General features: G+C 49.8%; 5 protein-coding genes across 5 annotated transcripts; all 5 read right to left on the bottom strand.

Moving 5' to 3' along the window:
• Positions 1-20: 20 nt before the first annotated feature.
• On the bottom strand, positions 21-1104 carry BCR38DRAFT_440659 (glycoside hydrolase). Its single transcript, XM_040860723.1, has one exon. The coding sequence runs from the start codon at positions 1060-1062 to the stop codon at positions 205-207; it is 858 nt and encodes a 285-aa protein (XP_040713688.1). The 5' UTR covers positions 1063-1104; the 3' UTR covers positions 21-204.
• A 12284-nt stretch (positions 1105-13388) lies between these two features.
• Positions 13389-14721, bottom strand: BCR38DRAFT_525971 (uncharacterized protein; the record flags this gene model as incomplete). Its single annotated transcript, XM_040865337.1, has 4 exons — positions 13389-13835; positions 13899-13963; positions 14015-14499; positions 14566-14721. 4 exons carry the CDS (start codon positions 14719-14721, stop codon positions 13486-13488), a joined length of 1056 nt encoding a protein of 351 aa, XP_040713689.1. The 3' UTR covers positions 13389-13485.
• A 6514-nt stretch (positions 14722-21235) lies between these two features.
• On the bottom strand, positions 21236-22490 carry BCR38DRAFT_440690 (uncharacterized protein). The gene has a single exon (XM_040860724.1). The coding sequence runs from the start codon at positions 22324-22326 to the stop codon at positions 21403-21405; it is 924 nt and encodes a 307-aa protein (XP_040713690.1). The 5' UTR covers positions 22327-22490; the 3' UTR covers positions 21236-21402.
• A 709-nt stretch (positions 22491-23199) lies between these two features.
• Positions 23200-25289, bottom strand: BCR38DRAFT_347751 (dihydroxy-acid/6-phosphogluconate dehydratase; the record flags this gene model as incomplete). The annotated part of the gene is made up of 4 exons (XM_040856371.1): positions 23200-24411; positions 24464-24675; positions 24740-25076; positions 25161-25289. 4 exons carry the CDS (start codon positions 25287-25289, stop codon positions 23200-23202), a joined length of 1890 nt encoding a protein of 629 aa, XP_040713691.1.
• A 1173-nt stretch (positions 25290-26462) lies between these two features.
• BCR38DRAFT_440695 (Malate/L-lactate dehydrogenase) lies at positions 26463-27730 on the bottom strand. The gene has a single exon (XM_040860725.1). The coding sequence runs from the start codon at positions 27547-27549 to the stop codon at positions 26488-26490; it is 1062 nt and encodes a 353-aa protein (XP_040713692.1). The 5' UTR covers positions 27550-27730; the 3' UTR covers positions 26463-26487.
• Between the last annotated feature and the right edge of the window lie 154 nt (positions 27731-27884).

Below are 27884 nucleotides of genomic sequence, written 5' to 3' on the forward strand. Positions count from 1 at the left end.
CCTATACACGACAAGAGGAACGGGTAAATAATCAACTCAGAAGTTTCCTTTGATAGAAACTGAGAGCCTAGAGTTAAAAATGGTATATTTTCACATGTATCTCCTTCAAACTCCGAACGCCATCTCATGTTGCAAGGAACAAGACCATCCCTCCTCGGCCTTTCATAGTGCGCCTTTCGACTTTGCATCATCAAGCCGGCTCTACTATGCCGCCACCGGAACCGCCACCCCCGGCGCGCTGGCTACCAGCAAACTCAAAACGACCTCCAGCGCACTAAGCTGAACCCCCAAGTCAGACTGTCCATCAAACCCATTAGCCCACCACTTCATCCCACAGGTCGAGTTCCCATACCCATCACAACCCGACGCAGCGGCCTGAGCGCTCGTCTGGAGCAGGCCCATGATTGTCTGACTCGTACTCGGTACCAAAACCGCCGTCCTCCCCAACCACCGCGCCAAGCTCGACTTGAAGCTCGTCTGATCTGTCGTGCATGTTGCCGTCTTCTCGCAATTCTGCTCATACATCACTCCGATCGCATCCGCCTCCGGGCTAAAGAATGTAGCATTAGCTGCCCCCAGCAGCCCCAGAACCCGCGTCTCCCACTTCGTCTGCTCGTCGCCACTGGAAAAGGCATACATGTTCGCGGCCCCATGCAAGTACGTCGCGGCATTGTACGACCACTGATCCTGGCTGATTTCCGAGCAATTTGCGGTATCCGCATCGCCCGCTCCATCAAATACATGAAAGCCTGCACTCACGAGCCCAACCCCCGTAGACCAGTCCCAGATCCTGCCTGCCCAGTCAGCGAACGTCTGGTTCCCCGTGTAGCGCGCGAGACGGGCAGCCGTCTGGAAGAACCCCCCGTTCGTGACACTGTTCTTGTAGTAGTACCCCATGGACGAGGGATTGTACTGCCACTTGAGCCCGCCGTTACAGGTTCCGCTGTCGGCTTGCCAGCGCTGTGCGAAGAGCTCGAAGGCATTGGTGCTGATGGCGAGCCAGGAGTTGACGCAGGCGCCTTCGGTTCCTTCGCAGGGGAGAGCCTCGAAGCCGTGTTCCATGGCCGTCAGGGAGTTGTAGACCCAGTAGGCTTGGTCGTCGTTGGCTTCCCAGAGGGTCTGCGAGGCGGGGATAAAGTCGTAATTGGGGCCGACGTTCTCAGCGAGCGCGGTTAGGAGGTCGGCCTGGTAGGTTGTATCTTTGGTGTAGAGTGTGTAGTCCATGAGGCCATTCCAGGCATTTCCTGAGAGCCACCAGTACCAGGGCTCGGGCTGGTTGAAGTCGCCCGCTGTTGAGTCGGCGTTGTAGTAGATGTAGAGCGCATTGGCGACCTGGCTGGCGACTTGTGTGATGGAAGTCGTGTCGGTAGCGATGAGTTCTAGAGCAGTGCCCATAGAGGCCAGTGCCAGCCACGCGGTAATGACTGAGGTAAACTTCATCTTTAAGTGACTTTTCATAACCTCATGCCGAACGGAGATGGTGATAGTGATGGAGGTGGAGGAAAGGAAGGCCGGTAAAGTATGCCCGGATCTGCACCTTGGAGAGGATCTTTAAAAGCCACCGCGACCACCTTTCAAACGTAGAAACAAAGACGTGTATGCCATCCCATTCAAGCTGACGAGTTAATCCTACCAGGGCATTTGGGGTCCAAGACTGCAGTTCGGTAGGATATGCAGTTATGTGGTACCGAACAAACAGATTCCTCGGAACGTGCTTGAACGAGCTAGGAAGGAGGAGCTGAAAAGAACATTTTCGGACATGGCCTATGCAAATGCAAGGGTGGGGGGCCAATCACAGGATTCAGGGGTATTGGGATCTGCGGAATGAATGACTATGCAGCTTCCGCCAATGGGACGAAGTGATGTATATTAAATTGTCAGCATATGATGCAAGCCATACTATAGTAGGCGCAATGAAGTATTGACACGAATGTTTTTTTAGGGTTAAAATTCTGGAGGACTCCATTACATGCGATGAGCGTTTGATCTGGAGTACGGCCCTCTTTCTTGTATGGCCAAGCCTGGTCAAGTGTCACCCCAGAATTGATGGGCCCCCAGTCTGTTGGTTCCTCGCAAGCGTACATGCCGGCCTTAATCAGGAACATATTTTCATGACATGCTCCGAATTGTTTGCCTGCATGGATGGGGCGTCTTGGATAAACGCAAAACTGACTCGCAGCAACATGGTACTTGACTAGACGGGTGCCCCTTAGCGTTTGATGTTCACTACATCTAGCCACGGAGGGGTTGAGGCTTAGAATAACTACAAGAGCCTGGGCGGCCCATCCCGCAATCTAATTCTGTCGAATGATTCGGTGAGCAGGTGATGAGCTTTGCCAGTTCAAATCATACTCATGCATTTTGTACGGCAAACTACATACTTCGTTTGTAATCAGCATCGTGAAACTCCCCTAATCCACCAATTCAGCAGAAATGGTTTTATCTTATCTTTTCTTTTGTGATCTCAGACTCTTTTTTGAACTTCACTCACAACTGTCGCCTCTCATGTGTATTCAGACGGCTACTCAAGTACACACTAAGATACCCCTATGTCGCCTTTTCTCTCGAGTTTGCATATCTAAATCTGTGCATCGTTGCTAGTAACCCAACGCCAGTTTAACTAGCAGCAATTATATTTCTTGGGTAAGGTAACGATAAGGGGTAGTCTCAACGGGAGACATTGCAGCCAGCTCCCAAACCGTGGAAGCACTGAATGTGAATAAATTCTATCTAAGTAGAACAAAGTCCCAAATATACTTTGGCCTTGTTTAGGAATTGGAAGTTTGCGTTTGCAAATCCAACGCCTTTCTCGAAGTGGTTCGCGCTCGTTTTACTCCATGGGTATTCCTAAAAGAACGTTACCCTGAAAAAAAATGATGTAATTACGGAGAAGATTCAAGGCATTGTGTGCCGTCGTTCAGCCTAGACTGCTCGAATTTACTGCACCGGACTTTACTGATACAATTCGTGGATGACCAAGCCTCCATCGTTCAGGTCTGGCTAATGACCACGTTCCCCTCTAATTAAATAATCGCGAGACTTACACCATCAATTTAACTGTTTTTGTCGCAAGCCTTCGAGAGTTCCTTATTTCAAAGCGGGTGTTGTTTGCCGGCCATGCTCGGTGGCCGATTTGAGTACCCGTGCCACGCCCCACTTATTTCTGATTCGCTTGAGCTCACTAACCTAAGTTAGTGCTCACCACTAATTTGGCCAAGTTTTTCGACACTTTCAACTTCAACCTATCCTATCTTTATCAATTTATTAGCATTTTCTAATCGTAATAGACTCACAGATATAGGAAGCCGTTCTCTATATGCAAGAGTATCCTCGAGCCAAAATTGCTAAGATTGCGCGAGAAAGCGGCGTAAAACGCGAGACCCTCCGGTACCGCGTTAAGTAAGCTAGGAAGACTAAAAACCACGGAGGACTCAACAAACTACTATCTGAAGCCGAAGAACGGGCCCTCTATAATTATATAGACCGCCTTGATAGGATTAATCTTACGGTTCGCGTAGAATTTGTTACCGACGCTGCAAATACGATATTACGTGAGAGAGTCTGTAACGGGGATATGACGTCTCACAGGAATAGTCAGGTAGTGCAAAGAGCGGCTATAATGCGCCAGGGTTATGGGTGCGTATATTGCAAGACTGATTCTTGAGGAATCTAAGTTAGGTGCGAGCGCCTCGAGATGTCTGACTAGGTGCTTCCGGGATTCTACCGGATCGGGGGCGAAACCCTCCCGACTCAGCTTTTCAGCTAAAGCGGCCCGCTGTTGTCACGGTGAGCACAATTGAAGAGTCAAAACACTCTAATGCACTGTATTGACTTAACGATTCTCGCCAAGGAAAGAAAGAGAAACTAAAACAGGCTGGCTCACATCTGAGGATCTTCAATCCCGCCTTCAGATGACCAGTGCTCCTACGGGTCCACAGCTAGTGGGTTTCGTTGCATCGTGACACCGGCCGTCACAGCTGTCAGGGTACGGCTAGGCCGAAGGCAATAGTACAGAGTGATGGGGAGTAATGGGCGTCCCTCCTACGTAGCACCGTGTAACGAAACCTCTAATAGTCTAGCTGCGTAAACCACTAAAGAGTCTGTAAGGGTTTGTGCTAGTAAGTAAGTCCTGCTGCGGAGTCCTTTAGCAATAATATCGGGGTCTGACGTATGGAGTATAGTGCTTTGGGGTAACTGAAGTATTCAAGTAGGGTAACTGGGAATAGAGTCGTCAAGGCAGTTTGCCTCACCAATGGGTTAGATTGATGCTTAGATTGATCACTGAAGTAGAGACTGTCTATCTATGAAATGCCTGGGAGTCCTGTCCTTTATATAACCATCTCTCCTTCACTGATTGATTGAAATTTAACGTCTCATCACGTGAGACGTGCCGGGCGCAGTGCCGGCATGGTCTATGCTAGTCGAATCTATGTTACAGGGGACTGTCTTCATCTAACATTCCTGTTCAGTGCGATGGGCAGATCTCAGTAAAGAAATTGGTCTCCTCCGCCCATTGACAAAACAAACGAGCTCCCTTGGCCGTGCCTAGGAGGGAATCTATACTATTCTTGGCCATATGCGCTTTTAGATGACCGGGCGTGGCCTTGCGGCCGCGCTTGCAAAAGTAGAAGTGGACTGGTGTCTTTGTCTTTCCACACCCGCAGTTGAGCAGTGCGTCGCGATGCTGGAGTCTCTCGTGGTAGGTCACGAAATCCCCGTGGTGCGACTTCGCTGCGAGTAATCTGCCTAGGTGTTGCCGGGGCAGGCCAAGTTCGGGGGGTCGCGGGTGGATAGCGATCCCTAGATCTCGATACTGTTGAGGGCAGGTAGTGGCCCATCGATCGTTGAAACTCTTCCAAGTGTAGAATCTCGCGATTCTCTTTATATGTGCGAATGAGGCCGGGTGTTGTGTCTTGGGTGGTTGCTCACAGGCCGCTTTGGCCTGGACATCTGCTTCTTCGTTTCCGGGGATGCCTACGTGTCCTGGGCACCACCAGATATACACTTGTCCCGGGGATGTCCAGGGTTTTCGCTCTCTCTGTGACCAGGTTTTGGACAGCTCTTGGAAGGCGGTGAATTTTGCTTGACTGCTTCCGGGACTTGGACAGATGAGCCTACCCGCAACCGCGAGATTATCGAGGCAGATGTGGACGTTATCTGCCAGGCTGTTGGACGGAAGCTTTACAGCCTCCTGAAGCCCCCGTAGTGCTGCGTGGGCTTCCGCATCGTATACCTCTATCTGAGAGCCCAGTAATTCGGACCCGCAGAGTAGTCTTTTACCGGCCTGATAACCAGCCCAGCCTGCTCCAGCTAAGGTCCTGTCGCTATGGGTAGCCAGCGAGCCGTCTGTATAGATTATTATATCGCGCTTTGAAAACTCGTTTATCCTTTGTAGAAACGAGCGGGCAGCCTCCTCCTTTGACTGTCCTGGGATATAACCGATCTTGGCGAGGGTGATGGACCATTCGCCAGCCTGCTCCCAGGGCGGTATTTGCAGAGGATCTATATATTCTGCAGTATCTGGGGTTAGGCTCGCCATACGCCTTAACCTCGAATCGGGGCCCGTAGGATGTCTGAGCCTCCTGCGTAAGGGATGGCGGCTATCCAGTTTGTGTAATCTAACAGAAGCCGCATAGAGTTTTGCGTCGAGTGCGATTTCTGCTGGCGGTAGTGCCGCTTCCCGTTGCAGGATCGGTATTGGCGTGGTCCTGTATACAGGGAGCATGGCTCTCATTGCGGTATTCTGCGTTCGATCCATTTGGTCAGCTAGGGATTGGACCCGGTTTGAGATAATGCGTCCATTCTTGTTCTGTCTGGCAGACGGCCACCATGCTTCCGAGGCGTAGAATTGCACGGGGAGCACGCACGCGATTACAGCTTGACGGAGTAGTCGTGTTGGGGCCCCTCTGATTGTGTTTCCTAACGACCGGAGTCCGTTAGCAACCTGTAGAGCTTTAGCTGAGACGAATTTGACATGGGCCTTAAAGCTAAGCTTTCTATCGAAGTAGACGCCTAACCACCTGAGTGCAGCACCGATTTTGATGGGTTGAACAGTGTGGATCGTTCCATTCTGTTGCGTAGTGGTAATGGGTGGGTTTGCATCTCTCCCTCTTCTTGTGAAGTGTATTAGCTCCGTCTTGTCGGGGTCGAACGTGATACCCTCAGACATGCTCCAGTCGAGTGCTGCTTTCCACTCTTCGGCCAGTATAGTGCAATTTTCTTCTAGGGAACTAGAGCTTGACAGTATAGCTATGTCGTCCACGTAGCCGAATCGCGAGCGCTTGCGTCCAGGTCTGCAGGTGCCCAGCTTAAATAGGGGCTCGATATATAGAAGGAGGAGGATCGGCGAGACGGGCGATCCTTGCGGAAGTCCACATTCGAGGTCAAAGGTGTCTCCGGTTTCCCCGTCTAGCCGTATTCTCCCCTTTCGGTGCGTGGCAAAGCTATAAACCCAGCGTACCAGGTTTTCCGGCCAGCCTTGTCGGTGGAGGCGCTGTGCCAGTCTGCCTGGTAGGACGGAGTCGAATGCACCTCTGATGTCCATCGTCAGCATAGAGGTAAATTTTCCTTGTTGCCAAGCGGTTTCTATATCATGGATTACAGCTGAAATCAGATCGCTACACGATCGTTGTGGGAGCGCTCCGAATTGTTGGCTATGCAGGACTCGGTGCTTTACTGCGACCCAGGAGAGGCGTTTTGCAATAATTCTTTCAAGGCCTTTCCCAAGTACGGATAGGAGGGCAATAGGTCGATATGAGCGTACTGCCGTTTTATCCTTTTTGCCTGGCTTGGCCAGAATAACGAGCGTTGCCTCTTTGAAACATGTAGGATGCCATCCAACTTCGACGCAGGCTCGGAAGAGCGCAACGACTACTTCTTTGATAACTGGCCAAGCAGTTGTTAGGGCTGCAGTTGTAATGCCATCGGATCCGGGACTGGTGTTGCCGGCCTGGAGGATAGCCCTTTGGACTTCCTTTGCGGTGACACGGGGGAAAGGGAGCTTCGGATCGGGTCCCGGTGCTCGCAGCTCGCTGGGTATATCGCCGGCCTTGTCCGTGTTTCGGAGGAGTACGCGGGCGAATAATTCTCGCTTTTCGTCTGGCTTGGAGATGAATCGGTCCGAGTTTTCGGGGTCGCGTAATGGCGGGGTATAAAAGTTTCCCGTACTTTTATGCCAGCCCGCCATTTCAAAAATTTCTTTACTGGTCGAGGCTGCAGCGATTCTATCTTTCCAATATTTGTCCTTCGCCTTGTGAAGTTTCCGGACGAAGTCCTGCCGTAGCGCTTCAATTTCCTCCAGGTGTTCTGAGCGGGTTATCCCTAGAGCTTGAAGCCTTCTTGTGTCCCTCTTTTTGTTAGTAAATTCTTGATGTTTTCGCTTGCATTCTTCGTTCCAGTATGCACGTCCTTGTCGGAGTCCTTTGGATCGTTTTGTGGAGGCTGTAAGGCTTTCGATGAGGGCGTTTGTCAGTTGTTGCGCTACGCGGTCCAGTGACTCGGCGTCGTCTGCCGTTCTCACTGTCCCTCTTATTGGTTGTATGTTCCGTTGTAGGGTGCTGAGAAAAAGCTCTTCGTCCATCGTATCCAGCCGAAATTTGCCTAAGGTCGGCTTGGACTTGTCCAGCGCTGGGAGTGGAACCCAGGTAAGCAAGGTTTCGTGGTCCGAGGTTGTGTTAAGGGAGGTTTCGATGCTTGTAGAGACTCCTGGCAACGAGGCTGAAGCCCAGGAAAGGTCTAGGACGTTACCTGCCCTATGTGTCGGTTCACCGATTGGCGATGTAAGTACGAGATCGAAAGATTCTGCCCAGTCGACCAAGTCCTGGGCCTTTGGGGAGGTGTACGTCGTCGTTGGTTGCCAGTTCGGATGATGTAGGTTGAAGTCCCCTGCTAGTATATATCGGTTTGGCGGAGCAAGGTGGTACTGGCCTAGGATATCTTGAATGGCCTTGCCGCCTTGGGAAGCTGCTTGGGGTGCGTTGTATATGTTAATGATTGTTAGTAGGTAGTGGCGGTCACATAAGACCTGAAGGAATAGTAGGTCTGTAGATGGGGCAGATAGTGGTCGGCATTGCTCCCCTCTAAGTCCAGTCCCTTTGCGTATGTAGGTTATCACCCTCGGTCTGCTTTCAATCCAGTCATCTATTGGTGCAAAGGTCTCGTAGGCTGGGTGAGTTCGGGTGAGTCTTCTTTCCTGTGATCGGACGAAAGGCTCCTGTATCAGTATAATGTCGATATGGCCTTCGTAGGCCAGGTTAAGTGCCGTCTCGTGTGCACTCGCCTTCCTGCCTACGTTGGCTTGCATGATCTGTAACTTTTTGGGTATTTGCTGCGTGGTTCTATTAAGCATTTGCTATGATGCAGTCGTTGTTTTCGCTGTTGGCTTGGAGATGCGAGAGGCTGGATGCCGCTTTCCAGGCTCTTTCTCCTTCCGCTCGAATAGCGCGGAGCTGCGCTTGATCCCTTCTCTGGAGCGTACCATGGATCACTTTGGGTCTGGCGGGGCAGGCAGGGTCGTGAGCCGCGTGCGGGCCGTTGCAAGTTGGGCATTTGAGGGGGCAGTCACATCCGTTGAGGCCTTCCGTGCCTCCGCAAGGGGCCCGGTGCTCGTCGGTTGTGTGAGTTGCGGAGCTGCACTTCATGCACCTTCTCTTCCGGGTGCATGTGCGTGCATTGTGGAAGCCACCGCAGCGGTGGCATTCAATTGATTTCTTCTCCTTGGGGAGACGTAGATTGATATATACGTTGGCTCCTAGAAGCCTAGTGCGGAGCGGTATCTGCTTTGCCGCGTCTACCTTGAACCAGGCCGTTACCGTGCCTAGTCTTTCCATCTCGTCCTTTTTGGAAAAGTAGGCCTTTTCCGGGCGCCGTTTCGTGGCAAGTCGGATTTCCTCCTCTAGCTCCCCGTTTGTGATTTCCAATTCCGCGTCGGTAATCAGGCAGTGACGAGTGTACGGGACATTGGGGATATATGCTCGAACCCAGGTATCTCTCTGCTCGACGCTATGGGCTTGCAGTAGGGTGGCTATCTGTTCTCTGTTATTTAGCAGGATCTTAGCGCCTTGTACTGAGGATGGGCAGAGGGCTAGTCCTGTTCGGACGTGGTCGACTCCCTTTAGTGCAGTGCGGGCATTTCCTGGCAGCTTTTCACGGAGAAAAGCGCATATATCGTAGGCTCTCTCCCTGCGGGAATGATTATCTTCATGCATCCGGGCGAAAATCCGTAGGTCTTTCGTGGGCAGTTTCTTTGGTGGCGTCGCGGTGACATTTAGGCTGTGGGCCGGCGTGCTACTCAGTTGCCTTGCAACCGCTGCGTATGTGCGGGCTGGTGTTGATTGTACTGTCGGGTCGACCTCTATTGGGGTTCCGAGAGGCTTTCTAGCAGTTGTGTCTTGGGTTGTTCGAGTGGCATGTCGAGATTGTGCGAGTTGTGAGGTGCGGCAGTCTGGTTGCCCACGATCCTCGCGCATCCTTTTCACCTCCTGTTCGAGGGATTCTATTTTGGCCTTGTATGCCTCGAGAGTCTTTTGTCTGTCGGCGTCCTTTTGTTGTAGCTCTTTTGCAAGCCGAGCGAACTTCTTGGTGGCTTCGTGGATCACGTCCTTTGCGATATCTCGAGCCACGTCTTCCAAATTTTCGCGGGCTTTAGCGGTGAGTCTCCGGGGTCGCCTCGATAGCCGCGAGGCCACTGAGTCCTCGAGCTCATTGTTATTGAGGTTGAAGTTTATGATTCCTTCCATGCAGTACGTTTTTCTCAAGCTTGGGGGTTGACCTAGATCAGTGAAGGAGAAGGCCAAAGCGGCCTGTGAGCATCCACCCAAGACACAACACCCGGCCTCATTCGCACATATAAAGAGAATCGCGAGATCCTACACTTGGAAGAGTTTCAACGATCGATGGGCCACTACCTGCCCTCAACAGTATCGAGATCTAGGGATCGCTATCCACCCGCGACCCCCCGAACTTGGCCTGCCCCGGCAACACCTAGGCAGATTACTCGCAGCGAGGTCGCACCACGGGGATTTCGTGACCTACCACGAGAGACTCCAGCATCGCGACGCACTGCTCAACTGCGGGTGTGGAAAGACAAAGACACCAGTCCACTTCTACTTTTGCAAGCGCGGCCGCAAGGCCACGCCCGGTCATCTAAAAGCGCATATGGCCAAGAATAGTATAGATTCCCTCCTAGGCACGGCCAAGGGAGCTCGTTTGTTTTGTCAATGGGCGGAGGAGACCAATTTCTTTACTGAGATCTGCCCATCGCACTGAACAGGAATGTTAGATGAAGACAGTCCCCTGTAACATAGATTCGACTAGCATAGACCATGCCGGCACTGCGCCCGGCACGTCTCACGTGATGAGACGTTAAATTTCAATCAATCAGTGAAGGAGAGATGGTTATATAAAGGACAGGACTCCCAGGCATTTCATAGATAGACAGTCTCTACTTCAGTGATCAATCTAAGCATCAATCTAACCCATTGGTGAGGCAAACTGCCTTGACGACTCTATTCCCAGTTACCCTACTTGAACACTTCAGTTACCCAGAGCCCTATACTCCATACTTCAGACCCCGATATTATTGCTAAAGGACTCCGCAGCAGGACTTACTTACTAGCACAAACCCTTACAGACTCTTTAGTGGTTTACGCAGCTAGACTATTAGAGCTTTCGTTACACGACTCTATTCCCGACTACCCTACTTGAATACTTCAGTTACCCAAAGCACTCTACTCCATACGTCAAACCCCGATATTATTGCTTGAGGACTCCGCAGCAGGACTTACTTACTAGCACAAACCCTTACAGACTCTTTAGTGGTTTACGCAGCTAGACTATCAGAGGTTTCGTTACAGGGGGCCAGGGAGGACTCCTCTATTTTCTTCACTTCAAAAGGGGGACGGAGGTTATAGACGACTTTCAACAATTCGTCACCTTTCATGATCTCATTCAATCATCATCTTCACTTTCATTTTCTATTCGAGTTAGTCAGTCCTTCAATTATTCGGTTCATCTTTACGTGCATTCAGACACTACTGTAACGAAACCTCTGATAGTCTAGCTGCGTAAACCACTAAAGAGTCTGTAAGGGTTTGTGCTAGTAAGTAAGTCCTGCTGCGGAGTCCTCAAGCAATAATATCGGGGTTTGACGTATGGAATGTGACGGTTGTCACGTGACTGACCCACACTTGTCTGAACAGATTGATAAATAGTTGCAGATACCAAAGTCAGGGACTTTGGTATTGGTCTCTTTTGGTGAAGACATCTGGTACGGTAGCGTAGTGGCAAGGATTGCAACCCCTGGCGCGGCGTGACATGGAGTATGTGAAGGTCAACCCTCGCAGACTCACTACAACCAGGTGACTTACAGCTGGAACACCTGCCGTGGCAGTGCCAGATAGGAAGCCAATCATAACCCCTGTAGGAGCCCCGCCAAGCGTGGACGACTTAGTCGCGCTCCCTCAAACCTAAGTTGTCATCTTCTTTCCTTCGCTCCTTAGAGTAGAATCTTCGTCGATAGCACCTAATCGAGGTCTCTACCAATGCGATGCAACCCAGGTCGTGACAGAGTAGAGTGCTTTGGGTGACTGAAGTATTCAAGTAGGGTAATCGGGAATAGAGTCGTTAAGGCAGTTTGCCTCACCAATGGGTTAGATTGATGCTTAGATTGATCACTGAAGTAGAGACTGTCTATCTATGAAATGCCTGGGAGCCCTGTCCCTTATATACCCATCTCTCCTTCACTGATCCCCACTTGTATATGTTGGTTGTCCAACATATCCACCCCTATAGGTCACGCGACCTGTCGGTCCTTTCCTTCCTCCGATGCGGGGTCCCGTGATCCTAGCGTCTGTATCCACCTGGCCTGCCGACGGGCCTGTAATGTTGGTTCAGGGCCAACGGTTCGTAACAACTACTTTCGAAGTCCTATTCTTCTGCTCTCATCTTAGCCTTGACAACTACAGGAGCCTTCAGCTTTCTCTGATCAGACGAATCTAGTGCTAGTAACAGCTTCAATTCAACTCCCGGAGCCAGGCATCTTGTTCTGTGAATTGTCCCGTCGCAGAGGCACATCCGACCAACTTTGGGATCTGATGGTACTGGAGCCGTCTATTCAGTGTGTTAGGTGGTAGGTATATTCTACTGACCGCCTGACCCCGTTTCAATAGCTAAGTTGGTGGTGAGCACTAACTTAGGTTAGTGAGCTTAAGCGAATCCAAAATAAGTGGGGCGTGGCACGGGTAATTGCTTATTATTGGACTAATTGGGCAAAGTGTATTGTATTGAAATGTGGCCAGAAGGGCCTTATATAGGTAGAGTTGAACGATGCCTGCTTCGCAAGCAGAAATTATGTGGTACGTTGGCTGATGGTCACATTGGCTCATAATGTACGGTAGGTCGTCGTGTGTGCTCCCATACTGGCAATTCGGTGTAATGACCTTGAAGGTCCATCACTTATCCCAGTAAACACCAGACGGAGTCCCTCAACTCATTGACGTCACGGGCAGTTTTCACAAAGTACGGCACTTGGAATACACGAATATATCCGTTTTCCAGGTTTGCTGTGGACTTTTGTGTAATTTGCTACGAACAAACACTGTTATCAGTAGTAGGAAGATATACATTCTCTCCAGTTAGCCGTAGCCGAGGTCGGATTTTCGTATTTCCTTTTCGAACGCAGACCAACACCTCCATCCTATTCAACACCCTGGGATAAGCCCGACGATAGTATCTCGGCCGCGTCGTTGGTGCACTGCTTAGACCCCGTTCGTACTCTGATTTCGCGTATCATGTCAACGTTGACCCTATCGGTGACTTTACCGGTTTTCCCCTATTCCCAGTACTGCTCACTGCTTGACCAACGGTTTCCATCCGAACAAGCCGTATCCGAAGGATAATCACACAATTATCATCGATTGGATCAAGAATAGTGTTGTGCCTGAAACTATAAACGCTTCGGTTTCGACCGGTACGTCCGTTGATGACGATCAGGTGACGATGAGCCGAATTATGCTTGGCCCCCCTGAGACTGTTCAGGGGGGGTAATGGCACCCGTATGGACTGTCAGTATGATCAGGCTTCTATTGATAGCAGCGCTTGCGCGTTCCCTGCTTTCAAGATTACTGCGTGCTAAGCACGGCGTTCATAGCTTGCGAAGGTTGCTGGCTACAATTAAGCAAATTGAAGGAACGGAGACTACTTGTAGTACCGAAAGGGGTTCCATCTCCTGAATTCCTGCATACGAAACTTACTATGTAATTATATCGACTTCTACGGGCCCCCGAGGTTTCCTGTACATAAACAACGATGCATATACTTGATTAAACTCCATAGTCACGCAGCTGGACAACACTGTACCACCTGTCACTGTCGCATTTACGAATCATTAACTCGTCTTTAAACTCATTGTACATTCGTTAGTCTCATTGCGTTGCGACGGTTGAATATCGTCAACGACATCCTTTTTGTCCTATTGGTAGGACTCTTCTAGACACTAGCCCGAGCTGATTCAGCGGCAAGTATTCTAGTTTGCCACATCCCTGGAACAGCATCGTCAGTCTTATCACTCAACGTGCCTGTGTCGCTGCCCGGGTCAGTTCCGCGCGATGCCGGCTTTGACCACATCTTAAGGGACCTCCTACGCGACTTCAGGGGCGTGCCTCCAATTGTCCTCAGAACGTTGGTAAGGTGTGCCAGTGGCATCTCGTCCGAACCTGCATTATTGCTGCGTGTTGATATTGCTTCTTTGAGTAGTGCGCGAAACACGGGCAGCGATGCTGCGATGATGGCGGTGGCTGTCTCTACGGCCGTCCAAATAGCCAGGTCTTTCCCGTTGACTAGTCCGATGTTAACACATGATCCCCATCGTGCCGGCAAACATGTTCCATGGTTAGGCTTACAGTAAAAGTCCTGCTGTCGTAACTCCACCATGTACACGCCCTTTACAATCGCACAGACACCAGAGCTTTTGGTCAATCAGCCAACCTCTACCAACAATCAAAGGAAACAAACTAACAGTATTCCCAACGACATAGCAATCCCAACCCCAATCTTCTCCTTGGTCCTCATCTGCAATTTCCAAATCAATTTCCATGGCAGCAGTGCCAAAGCAAAATCCATCACGGCGCACCAAGCCGCATTGAAAATGCCATAATTGACTGGAATGGACGCATCCAAACACCTTCCCGCCACATACGTGTTCCACACCTTTTCTATAGGCGTGCACTGGATCCAAGTCAACAGCGCACTAGGTATCATAACCATAAAGAGTGTCACAATGGCGAACCAAACGAAAACCTCGCAATACCCCTCTGTGAGGCGGAGGAGGCTGATCCCCCACGAGATCTTACTCCCCGTGGATGCGAAGCAGGAGATTGAAGCGCCGATTGAGGTATACAGGGCAATGGTGAGGAGATTGGCGGATGGGATGTTGTAGTAGTGCTTGCCGAAGCCGAGGTTGGTGCCGAGTTGGGTTATGATGGATTCAATGAAGAACATGGTCTGCTGGAGTTGAGTGTTTGATTCTGGGAAACTTGATGAACGTGGATATGGATCGGGAGGGCTTACCCAGGAGAAGATCAGCACGTAGTCATCCCACCACAGCCACTGGTGTCTGCTGATCTTTGCGTACAGACGAATCGTTAGAAAGCCGCCACAGAAGAAGCAAAGCCACCAAGTGACGCCGATAATGAAAGGGCCATTGTTTGGGACTTCGGAGGCCATATCCTAAAGTCGACTTGTCGCCTGAAAGATTGAGAAAGTAGTAATGGGCACATGGAGCACATCTGTATGCCAGGTGTAAGACGCAAGTTCTCGAGAGGAAATTATATGACCCTGGCAGTGGGAGCGTAGTAGGGTGAAGTGGAACAATAACGCACCATCATGATGGCATCTAGCGGGGGTGGAGCTCGCAACCTTAAGAATGGATGTGCTTTTATGATTCGACTGATTGCCCGGTCGACGACGAGCTTAATACTAGGAACACCATTGAAAATTCTGGAACTTATCATGCCGCGATCTGACCGAGACTTTGGCCCGACAATTCTAGAGCGGTATGACCAATCAATCATCGCCTCGAAACAGCACCGTGCTCCCCGGGGAAAAACACAAAACATCCCCATTCTGGGATCAAGGGAGTAATGCTAGTGGGCATGCATGAACATGGACAGGAACTTGAACATTGGAGAGTCCAGCTCCCCGAGTGTGGCCTCAGCTCAGCTCATAAGGAAAATTTACGTTATCTTCTAAACAGATTGCAAACAGACTGGGGAGATGATTAAAACTTGGTAATATCGGTCATTGTTGTGTGAGGGCGCAAGTGAGGGTAAGACATTAACGGCCAAGGCCATGTTTAAGTAATCTGCAATACTGATGGATAGATCTAGATAAGCACTAGGTACTAGGCTATCACATCATGGCACCGAGGTAAAATCTTGCGGTGAAGGAGTTTCACTGCATGCATTCGAATCCTACTCAGTTGTGAGATATAACAACTTTCTCTAACGTCACCCACAGGTCAATGCCCCACACGGGTCTTTGCCCAACTTTTCACGACCTCCCAACCTGTAATCTTAGATAGATCAACTACAACCCGTATTCATCCAAGAAATTAATCAGTATTCTTTTCATTATCTGTTTCTACTTCTGCCTGACAAGTTCGCGCATTATGTCCAGTTCCTCTGCAAATGCCACAGCGCCTAGCACCCGTTGCCCTCCTCCTTGTAGGACGACTGCTTTCACCCTCTTCCTCACTTTCCAAACCCGTATCACCCCTAATAGCCCGTAGAACTTGTGCATCTTCTATATTAAGTGGCCCACCATACTGGATTTGCTTGTTTTTGGTTCTGCGACGTTTGCTTAGCACATGGTTAGTCTCACGAAGCTCTTCGTTCTCGCGACGCAAGATAACATTCTCTTGCATCATTGCATGCGTAGCCTTTGCAATCGAGTCAATTGAATAAAGAATATGCGTCGGAGAGCTGTCTTGATGCCTCTGAACGCTATTCTTAATCAACGTTGACTGCGATTCGGCTTCAAGGGTGGTAGTAGGTGTCTTAGAAGTCCAAATAGGGGGTAGGAGTTCTGGGTCGGCAGAGGGTGTACGCGCGACTTCTGCGACATCCAGGGCAGATATAACCATGTCGGGGTCAAAAGGGACAATTCCAGCTGCTTCAAAACTAGATCTGATGTTTTGTTCAGTAAAAGCAGCGCCAAGCGCCTCCAAAAAACCGGTAAGGAAATCCTCCTTCGCAACGTGGGTATGATGCCGTCGCATCAAATCCTCAACAAACACACCGTACGCCCGTTTCAAAACACTAAAAGGCACCAAGTCGAGAGGCTGGAGCTTATGGGACGAATGGGCAGGCATAGGAAGGGTAATGATGCCATGGTCCTTGCAGTATTGTTCGAAATCCATCGAGTGATGGCTTTCGTGACCGTCAAGGATCAGGAGGCGTTTGACACCCTTCGTACGATCGCGTGTGTGCAGATCAAAGTGAGCTGCCCAGTTGAGACCAATATCATTCATTGTCCATCCGTTGTGGGATAGATCAACGACCCAATTGCCCGGTAATGTGGTGTCGCGATACCACGAAGCGAGGTGAACTTTGGCCGCGAAGATGATGTACGGCGGCACCGCCCAGCCTTGGGAATTGGCCGCCTGAATGACAGTAACCCATTCCCTATTGCTTTGCTGGGCTTGCCTAGGCCTTCCACGTCTTTCGGTACTCATAACGACCATGCCGGTTGAGATCATGCCCATTAAAAAGCCCGTCTCGTCAAAGTTGTAGATATCCTCCGGCTGGATGCCGTGCTTCGCTATTGTGTCCGCAACACGCTTAAAATAACCGCGATACGCGACAGGATCTTCGAAGAATGCCCGATGGTAATCGATTCGACGATTTAAACGCGTCCGGAGGTCTGGTTGTCGCCGTACGAAGCTCGAGGCCCAGTTCTTGCCGACGGGTGACGCGTCGCGGTCGCGTCGGAGGATATTCGCCATTTCTTCAACGTATCGAAGTCGGGGAGGAAAAGTTCGCGAATCTAGCTCAATTACGCGTCGGATAATCGTATTCTCTTCGGTTTCGGTCATTTTCCTTTTGGACATGTTAGTAATGTGTAATGGTTGTACGCCTTCGTAACGGCGCTTCAATGTCTTATGGTCGACTTTGAAGATTTTACCAAGCTTGTTCCAACTTAGGTGAGGATCGCGTCGTTTAGTTTGGATGACTAATTGAAGATTAGAATCACTAGATTTGCGTGCCATGTTGTGGAAGGGAAGAATTGTATAAGTAAAGATAGAAAGTCAAGATTTCTTGAAAAGTTGGGCAAAGACCCGTGTGGGGCAATGACCTGTGAGTGACGTTATATATTTCCCAATTTAAGTTAGGCTGGCTGCTTCCTTTTCAGATATAACCGTAAGTTTATCTCAATTCGGTGATTAGCAACTTTATCAAGCTTTCAAGCATAAGCTGAGATTTCCAGTGTTCAACTGTCCATTTGGTGCTCGAATCTTGGCTATAACGTCCCACACCCACATCCGGGACACCCAAAAATGCCTCAACACCGCTAGCCTCTAACTTCAACCTCTTTTTTTCTTTACCAATATCGATTTAATCGTTACGAAATTTTTACGTACGTCTTCTTTACACTAATATGAGTCAATATACCGAAGATGATATTTATCGAGCTCTTCAAGCAATAGCTACCGGTCAAAGCCTCCGAAAAGCAGCATATGAGCATGGTGTCCCAAGGTCTACTCTTTCACGACGGATTCAGGGAGCCCAGTCAAGAGATATAGCCTTCGCTGATTACCAGAGGCTCTCTCCAGCCCAGAAATATCATCTGGCTGAATGGGTTCGAATCCAGGCTGCCCTAGGCCTCCCACCAACCCATCAACAGCTCAAAGACTTCGCCGAGCGTATCCTACAGATCCACGGAGACACCGAACCACTTGGAAAGAACTGGGTCCAGGCTTTTATCAAGAGGAACCCTTCAGTCAAGGTCCATAGAAGCAGAGCTATCGATTCCCAGCGTATTAATGGAGCCTCAGCTAAAGTGATCAGGCAATGGTTCAAATATCTCGCTATCCCTGAGATCAAAGCTATTAAGGCCTCGAATCGATACAATATGGATGAGACAGGTATTCTAGAAGGTAGAGGATCAAATGGTCTTGTTCTAGGATCATCTGAGACTCGTTCTATACGGAAGAAACAGTCTGGATCTCGAGCTTGGACATCTCTTATAGAGTGTATCTCTGCGACTGGTACTGCACTACCCCCACTTGTGATATACAATGGGAAGTCTGTCCAGCAGCAGTGGTTTCCTCTGGACTTGACTCCATACGAAGCCTGGAGGTTTACAGCAACAGAGAATGGGTGGACGTCAGACTCTACGGCTATTGAGTGGCTACAAAGATCTTTATTCCTTTGACTCAACCAGAGGACCCTGAAGAGACTAGGTTACTTATCCTAGATGGGCATAGTAGCCACGAAACGACAGAGTTTATGTACCTCTGCTTCGTAAACAAGATACAATTGCTTTTCTTGCCGCCACACACATCCCACGTTCTCCAGCCTCTCGATCAGTCAGTCTTTGGACCCCTTAAGGCAGCCTATAAGAAGGAGCTTGGTTACCTTGACCGATGGGATACTACTACTGTCGTAGGGAAGAGAAACTTTCTCCTCTGCTATAGAAAGGCACGTCTAGCAGCATTGACCGCTAAGAACATTATGAGTGGATGGAAATATACTGGTCTCTGGCCTTCGAGCATAGCTAGACCCCTTATGAGCCCCCTGCTCCTTGAGAATACGTCAGCACCAATCAGACAGCCTAGTCAGACTTGCAAAGGGTATTCTGATAGTAAGGGTAGTCAGGACTGGGCGTTAGAGACATCAGCAGTAGCCTGGTCAACACCTGAGAGGAGAGATGAGCTCCAAGATCAACTCAGCTTATTCAGCAAGCTTGATAGTGATCCAAATACCCAGCGGCTACTCTTTCGGAAAGTTCAAAAGGGCTTTGATGAGAAGGACTACCAATTAGCTGTCGCACGCCGAAATATTGAGGCAATAGAGGCAGAGCTTGAGGTTAGTAGGGCTAGGAAGCGGAGGAAGGTCAAGATGAGCCCAAATTCGAAGTTTACTAATATCAAGGCTATTCGGAAGGCTCAAATCGAGGCTGGGGAAACTGAGGATAGTACAGATGAGTCTAGCGAGTCTGAAAACCCTAGTGACGGTGAAAGCTGTATTGTAGTCGCATTAGAATAAGTGTGAAAAAAGGTTGAAGTTAATGGTTATAATATACAGCGTCATTTTTAGGGCGTCCCACATCTGGGGGTGTCCCGGATGTAGGTGTGGGACGTTAAGTTGTCTTCTACATGATAATCGAGTTGTCAAATTTATCAGGTGTGCTGCCAAAATATCTCGGTTTACTTTAAGAGAAATAATCTGCACATACCTACTGTTAATCTTACATACGTCTGATGAATTCCCTATTCGTTATCTGATCCCCTTCATTCAAAATTGGTAGTCGTTCACATTCCTATTAACCCCCATTATAGGTTCTACTATTGTTTCTGCTAGTTCTAAGCCTACTTACTGAAGCGTGGTGACTAGCTGTCCGGGAAAACACGGCCTACATCCGGCTTAGACTCTGAAGTACCACGAAAGGGCTGTCCGTTTATATTTCAAGCACAGCTTCACTGTTATCGACCAAAATAAGTCCCATCCTAATTTCGGTGTTGATGTGAACTCATCATGAGCAAAGACCTACCCGTAGGCACCTCCATCAACACCCTCTCCCCCAGCGAGGTCTTCTAGCATGCCAGTCTTGAGAAGTCCGTTGATGCCACCGCGTCTTAGTCAAATGCAAAATCATTGGACAAAGTCAATATCAGCGGCACATAACACTGAGGAGCAGACACTGCGTTTGTTGGATGAGTTTATTAACTTCAAAGGTCCTCAGATACTTTGTTCAACATGTCCATCTACCCGACGGTGCTAACATAGATACGGAGGGTGTGCGTACTAAAGTTGAGGAGAACATGACCGGGCCGACGGAAGGGGAGCACACGGCCACACAAGGGAATTCAGACTAAGGCTGGTAGATTGAGGGTCTATGTTTTGCGAGATCGTCACTGGAAATGTATTTGTATATCATTATGATTGCTTCATTACTGAGAATTGGAGAAGGAATACGATGGGGGACCGATCTCGTTGGAAAGAGGCATGGTAATGAGTATACACCTGCACGGCATGGGTCACTAGTATTTAGACGAGCGTCATGATCTGCGAATATGTCACTTTCCGGTTTGAAGTCTCTTACGACTGTACATGAGCGGCGGTTACTGTCTCTGTGGGAAATTTAGGCAAGGGAGCTGTATTGGTGATGATGGTGGGACTTGATAACGTGACGTAGCTAACATCATTCCTCAAGACTTGCAGAATACAGCGTTTATATAATGATTGCTTTCTATATAACAGGAATTGAGTCTTGGGTAGCTGCCCCCGGCAAGGAACTTTATGAGCCGGTGAATATGATTATAGTTAACAGGAAAGACAAACGAAATATGCCTTTTATAGTCGTTGAGATAGATAGGTCGTCTCATTACTTGATATGGCACCTGGAATCCATAATATCACCGTACTAAAGTCACAAAGGATGTAGTTTTATATAAAAGTGCCTTTTAATTGCCCAGGCTAAAAGAGCCTGCTTTTGTTTCATTCTTCATTTTGACACCTTGCTTGATCCACTTCGTTGTCTAGCCGAGTGTCCACAGATTCAGTAGGGTTTGATTAGTGCAATTAATTGTCAGTCCTTGACACCAATGTGCGTACCAGGAGATTATACAAGATGGATGGATTTATCGTGGGTTAATAAACTGGATTCCTAGAGACGGGAGTGAATAATGACTTCACCATGATTAAGACGCTGTCTCAAAGCAACTGGCAGAGACGCCCGCCTCAGGCGTCATGGCCCTGGGTTATCGCAATTTCGACAGCACCAAAGCCAATGAAACTTGATATAATGCGACCTATGTCGTATTCAATCATCAGGGATATCACAGAAGAACCAAAAGAACCCCCAAACGCCTCCTCCTTCCTCTCAACCCCCCCCCAACAGACCCTCCGCATTTACATTGCTCACGATACAACTTGCGAAGACAGTTCACCAGAAGGAAGCATGCTTGTGGTGCAGGATATGACATTGCGCCAACGCCAGAAGAAAGGTAATTTAGGCGGTGGCATTTCCTGATTGATGAACATACTTTCAGATACGCATAATGAACCCATGTGATAAAATGGCGCCTTGCCATAGTATAATAGTGAAGTGGGCAAAACGATTCCTAACAAGATGGTCCACATCTGCGCTCTTAAAATATATAACGTCAACATATGCATCTCCGATCTAGTATACACCCGGTAACTGGCTCAACCTGCCCCCATCCGTAACCATAGCCTCTCCATTCAAATACGCCCCCGCCCGACTGACCATGAACAACACCGTTCCAGCGAAATCCTCTTCGCTCCCTGTCCTCTCCGCAGGTGATCGATCCGGCTCCATCCAATGCGCCCCCCCAAACGCTCCCGGGTGTCCCTCCACACCCTTGTACTTCTCCAGTTTCCCAATCTGGCCCGCTGTCAACTCACTCGGATACAAACCCGGCGCAATCACATTAGCCCGTATGTGGAACTCGTTCTGCGCGAAGTACGTCGACAGCATCTTCACTAGGTGCGTGACGGCCGCTTTCGAGGTACTGTAAGCAAAGCTGGAGGCTAGGTAACGGCTGAAGCCCGCTACAGAAGACGTGACGAGGATCTGCGAGTCTTGCGGGATATTGCGGCGCTTATTCCCTTCATCCAGTAGATCCAGAAACGCGACAGCCGTGTAGAAGACGGCAGTGTTATTGACGTGCACCGTCTTGGTAAAATCATCAGGGTCCGGCTCAAACACAGCTTTCTGGAAGTCCTGCACAGTAGGCTTGCTTCCATTGGCCTGGTTTGACACCAGGGAAGCGTGCGGTGGCCCACCTATGCCGGCATTGGCGAAGAGCAGATTGATGAAGCCCTGTTCCTTGCGGACCTGGTCGGCTACTTTGGTGAGGGACTCTTTGCTGGTGACGTCGCCGACGATGGGCTTTATCGTGCCGTTGACCGCTGTTTTGGCGGCTTCTTTGAGAGTTTCTTCGCGTCGACCGACGATGTAGACGGCTTTTGCACCGTTGGCATCGAGGGCGCGGGCTGCGTAGAGGCCGAGGCCACTACCGCCGCCTGTAACTACAGCTACGAGGCCGTTGACATTGAATAGGTCCTGGGCTTTGTTGGTTGCCATGTTTGAAATACTGGTGTGATCAAGTGGGATGGGTTGTCAATGAAATAATCGAGGCTGTACCCGTCTCTTATGCTAATAGTCACTTGGTGTCAGACCAACGACTTGACGATATGTTTTCAAAACTGGTCAGGAGCGGGGGTAAGTGTGGATGACGTGACTGCGTTTGGTAATGGGATGATTAAATGATGTAGACGTCTGCACATTGTTACTAATGCAGCTGGTAAGCTCTTGCCGATATCTTCCCGATGAACTGGCCACTTCTTGCATCACCTCCACAGTCTCAATTAAGCTCTAAACAGCAGCTCATTCCAGACTCACTAAGGTACAGTTTGTCAAAGATTACCTCAATAGAACTGGACTACTTGGGAAATTGATCAAGTAGAGCTTTTTCTCCACGGGTTTTCTGGTCCTTAAGTCCGGAAAGTTCCGTTGAATTTAAGAAGCAAACTGATTGTTCCAAAATACACAAAGGTATGTTTTGGTCGAATAGGGATATTGTGACCTATGAGCATCCGATATTGGTAAACCAGGTAAGTAACTGGCTGCGCTTGAAGACTTGCTCCTGCCCTCCAGTGCCCTTTGAAATTCCTTATCCAATTTGCCCCTATCGAATAGTACTTACTGAATACACTCGAAAAAGACAAAGAACCTCATCCAGATGCTCTTTTCGACACAAGACCACCAAATGAAGAGCACATCCACTTGATTTCCTCATCTCACTCCTTTTCAGTAGAAGAGTAGTGATGAAAGTGAGGCAAAACACGTCTCGGCTGTCCCAAGCTTTCGCCACATATTAATAGGGGGTGAATATATGAAACACCTGCTTCTGCAAACTGTTACACAAATACAGACCACTATTCATCCTCGTTCCTATCATGTCGTACAAGCCCTCGCCCCGTCCGCCACCAGAAAGTCAAAATCAACCCCATCCTCCGCCTGATTAACACACCGTTCATACAACCCCCTATAACCCCTCGTCGGCTGTCTCTTCCTTTCCGACGGGCCTCTACTCTCCTTTGTCCCCTCTAGTCTCGGCTTCCGATCCGCTATCCTTCTTTGGATTTCTTGCTCACTAAGTTCAATCTCCAACACCCGCTTCTCCACATCGCACACTATCATATCCCCATTCTGGACAATACCTAACACGCTCTCGGGCAGCGCCGCTTCTGGCGAAATGTGCAGCACGATGCTTCCCCCAGCGGTGCCGGACATGCGCCCATCTGATAACCGGAGCATGTCTTTGACCCCCTGAGCGGCCAGCTTGCGCGGAATAGGAACCAATCCCGCCTCCGGCATACCTGGGTTTAGGAATCCAATTGGACCAATTCCCTGCAGGATCAAAACAGAATCCGCGTCAACGTCGAGATCTGGGTCATCGATGCGATTCGCGAGGTCAGCTGGGCCGGCAAATACGACGGCGCGGCCGCGGTGGCTGAGCAGGTGGCGGTACTTGCTCGCACTGGCCTTGATGACTGCGCCGTTGGGGGCTAGGTTGCCCCTGAGCACGCATAGACTGGAAGCTGGGTGAAGAGGATCGTCTAGAGATCGGATGATTTGTCTCGAAAAGGGGAAGGGGCGAAAAGGGTCAGCGTCTAGGACCTCGCCTAGTGTCTGCCCGGATATTGTCAGGGCTTCTAGCTTGAGTAAAGGACGCAGGGTCTGCATGAGTGCGGACATGCCGCCGGCGTTGTGCAGGTCCGTCATGTAGCTACTTCCGCTGGGCTTGAGGTCTACCAGTAGAGGTGTTTTCCTGCCTAGGTCCTCAAGTGTCTGGAGAGTGATCTTGCCTTGGACTTCGGGGTGCCGATTGGCAATGGCGAGGAGGTGCACGACGCCGTTTGTGGAACCGCCGATAGCTTGGAGGACAGTGATGGCGTTGTGGAAGGAAGCCTCGGAGAGGATATGCTGTGGGGTGCGTTTGGAGATGGCGGCTTCGACGGCGTTGGAGCCCGTTTGTTCGGCTATGCGGAGACGGGCACTGGAGACTGCAGGTGCGGTGGCGCCGCCGCGTAGGGGAATCAGGCCCAGTGCTGCGGTTAGGCAGGCCATGGTGCTGGCTGTGCCCATGACCCCGCAAGTTCCAGCCTATAGGTATCCTTTAGTAGAGATAAATTCGCGTATAGCAATCAGAACTGACTGTTGGTGCTAGTTCTTCGTTCAATCCAGAAATGTCCTCAACGTCAATCTCATTGCCACGATACGCCGCCCAATTATTTCGACAGTCAGTGCAAGCACCTATCCGGTCTCCCCTGAAACTACCTGGCATCATGGGCCCTGTAATCAGAGGAAGAACTGGCTTATTGGCAGAAATGCCGCCCATTATCTGTGCCGGCACCGTCTTATCACACCCTTTTCTTGATAAGCGGCTGTACCAAGCTCATGTATTCAATGATAGACATAGACAAGGTCTCACCTCCAATCATGATACACGCATCTACAGGCTGCGCCTTAATCATCTCCTCCGTGTCCATGCTCATTAGGTTCCGTAGGAACATGCTCGTAGGCGTTGAAAAAGACTCATGGATACTGATGGTGGGGAACTCGAGGGCCAGCCCACCGCTAAGCTGCACCCCTCTCTTGGCCGCCTCGATGAGCTGCGGAACATTGGCATGACACGGATTGAACGCCGAAAAGGTGTTAATGATGCCAATAATGGGTCGTGATAGCGCGTCTTCGCTGTACCCGAGGGCTTTGATGAACACTTTGCGCAGGAAGAGTGCGAAGTGCGGATCGCCATAGTTTGGCAGGCCCTGGGGTTGAAGTAAGTTAGTAAGTATTTTAGATTAACTGTCATGAATTGAAGACCCTTGAGAAGAGGGGTCTTGTTTTCGTACCTGTCTCATGCCCGTAATGGGCCGAATAGGTCGAGTGAGATCATAATCAACCAAGTGTTCTGGAATCAAGACTGCGCCCTGGCTTTCATCACCATCCCTACTTGTAGTCGATTTTGTATCTTGTTCCATTTTGCAATATTCCGTATGAGTGAATGAGCGATTGATTGAGTGACATGTATATTCAAATCATCGTTCGGCACCTTCTCCGAATGCATGTCATTGCTGGGAAATAAGTCAAACTTGATTGGTTCTATTAACCTAGGTTGCACCACCGGGGCATGTCCGTGAGTGGCGGAGTTGAATCTGCCGAGCTCTTTTGTCTGACGGAGCACTATCCGTCAGACACTAGATGATGGGGAGACATCAAGAGGGGGCAAGATTCTATGTTAGTCGCGAGACATCGACACGGGATAATAATAGACAGATGGCATTGATCTTCTATTGGTACTCTGTATAAATTGTCACCAGTTTTAGACTATTCTCCCACCTTGTTTCGCCTCGACGGAAAGATTGTCCTCATCACCGGCCTGGGTCAATCAATCACGAATGGTTGGGGCATCGGCTCAACCAATGTTGTTGTCTTGGCGCGGCAAGGGGCCAACATCTTCGGTGGAAATCGCACTCGCGATGTGCACTGTCAATAAAGAGCGTTTCGAGGAGGGCGTAATATGCGATGTGGTTCAGATGGATGCAACGCCTTCTGTGTTTGTGAAGGTAAGTACCTGGTGCCGTTTTCTCGAGTCTTAGGGCGAGGATACAAAAAACTTAAGGTTGCATATGACGATACGGCTTCGTCGAATGCATGGCGAAACATAAGCTAAATTGCGATTTTGATCAACAATGTTGGCCACTCAGAGCCCGGGTGTGTGGCTACTATATCGTAATACCTACCTTTTATAATTCAGTCATTCCCCTCTCTTTCTATTAGAACGGCGATCGAGCTTGTGAAGAAGGGCTTCCTGGGACTAAATAAGAGCCCGAAGCACAAATGGCTAACCCAACCTGTTTAGAGAAGAAACGTGGGATGCCAAGATGGTCATCAATTTCAAATCAGTATACGTGACTTGCCACGAGGTATTAACAATTATATAAAGTCATGGTAGTGGTGTAATGGTGTGCGTCTCTGTTGTCGCGGGTCTGCGATATATCTGAGAGCCACATGTTGTTTGTCAGCTTGGTTCATTTTCTTTGTTTCTAGGGCACATGTTGATGCTGAATGGGCATATTTTAGGGCTTTGAAGATGCACTTGAGTACTGAAGCATTGCTTGTGTATCGACACATCAACATAACTGTTTAGTTCATATAAATCCATAATCGGAGCAAAATCTACACAATGGGTTTCACTCCTATAGACTCAGCTTCTTTATTCAATGCCTCGATCTCCGCCTTGGCATATGGAATACCAGTCTTCAATCTTTCCTCGTTTCTATTGATCTCAATCTCACCAGGGAAGTAAATGCGGTCCACACCTACCATCTTCTCGGCGCCTACCACTCTCTCATACAGATATTTCATCCGCGCCTTGAACTCAACCGCACTCACGAAAAGATCTGGCTTCATGGCGATAATGAAGTGTCCTACATCCGCGTGTCTGGATGGATCATAAGGCCCTGCAACATGACCGGCAAACGCTGAACCCGACAACACACCAGAGAACACATCCATCATAATCGCCAGTGCAGAGCCCTTGGGCCCGCCCACAGGCAACATGACACCTCCATCCAAAGCTTTGGCGGGATCATCCGTCGGCTTCCCCTCCGCATCCAACGCCCAATCGTCAGGAATCTTCTCGCCCCTCCTTTTCGCCTTGTAAATCTTGCCTCTAGCTGCTACCGAAGGCGCCATATCAAGAATAAACGGCACCGGCTCCCCCGGCGCCCCGCACGCAATGGGACTGACACCGAGCAACATCTCCCTCCCTCCCCAAGCCGGCAGCGCAGGCGAACTGTTTGTGAAAACGAGCGACAGCATCCCCGCGTCGATGGCCTGCTGCACCACCCACGCCGACATGCCGAAGTGGTTGCTGTGCTTGCACGAGACCATGCCAATCCCGTAAACCTGTGCCATTTCGACCGCAGCGCTCATAGCTTTCTTGGCCACTACGGCGCCGAAGGCATTGTGTCCGTCGATCTGGGCTACTACAGGAGTGGGCTGCGTGATGGTGGGTTGCGCTTTGGGGTCTAGCACGCCTTGGCGCACGCGCGCAACGTACGAGGGGATGCGGTTGATGCCATGGGAGTCGACGCCGCGCAGGTCGGCCGACACGAGGTTGTCTGCTACCGTCGCTGCGTCGGTCGAGGAGACGCCGTGGGCTTCGAGGATGCGCTGTACGAAGGCGAGGGCATCTTCGCGCGGGATAGAGGTGTATTCTGGGGATTCTTGTGACATGGTGAAGACTGTGTGGATGAGGATTATGAAATGGAAATGAAAGAAGATTCTTGATATAAGTACTTGCAAAATGAGGTTGACTCGATTGATATTTACTCAACCTTTCTCATCATGAACGTTGGCATGAATCCTTGATTACAGGCCGCGGAGGCTATCTGCCCGTGGGCCGGCAAAGTCCCGCTTGGCGGGTCAACAGGGCTCCTCTTACGGATCGAAGTCCGCCCCATACGACTAAGAGAGTCAAGGGGATAAGTAATCACCCACGATGTTGCAATGGCCGGGAAATATGACTCAGTCTGGTAAGCATATCCAGCAGTGTGGTAATCTTCACTGAA

The sequence above is a fragment of the Pseudomassariella vexata genome, assembly GCF_002105095.1.
Source record: "Pseudomassariella vexata strain CBS 129021 chromosome Unknown BCR38scaffold_10, whole genome shotgun sequence".
Classification (NCBI taxonomy): Eukaryota; Fungi; Ascomycota; class Sordariomycetes; order Amphisphaeriales; family Pseudomassariaceae; genus Pseudomassariella; species Pseudomassariella vexata.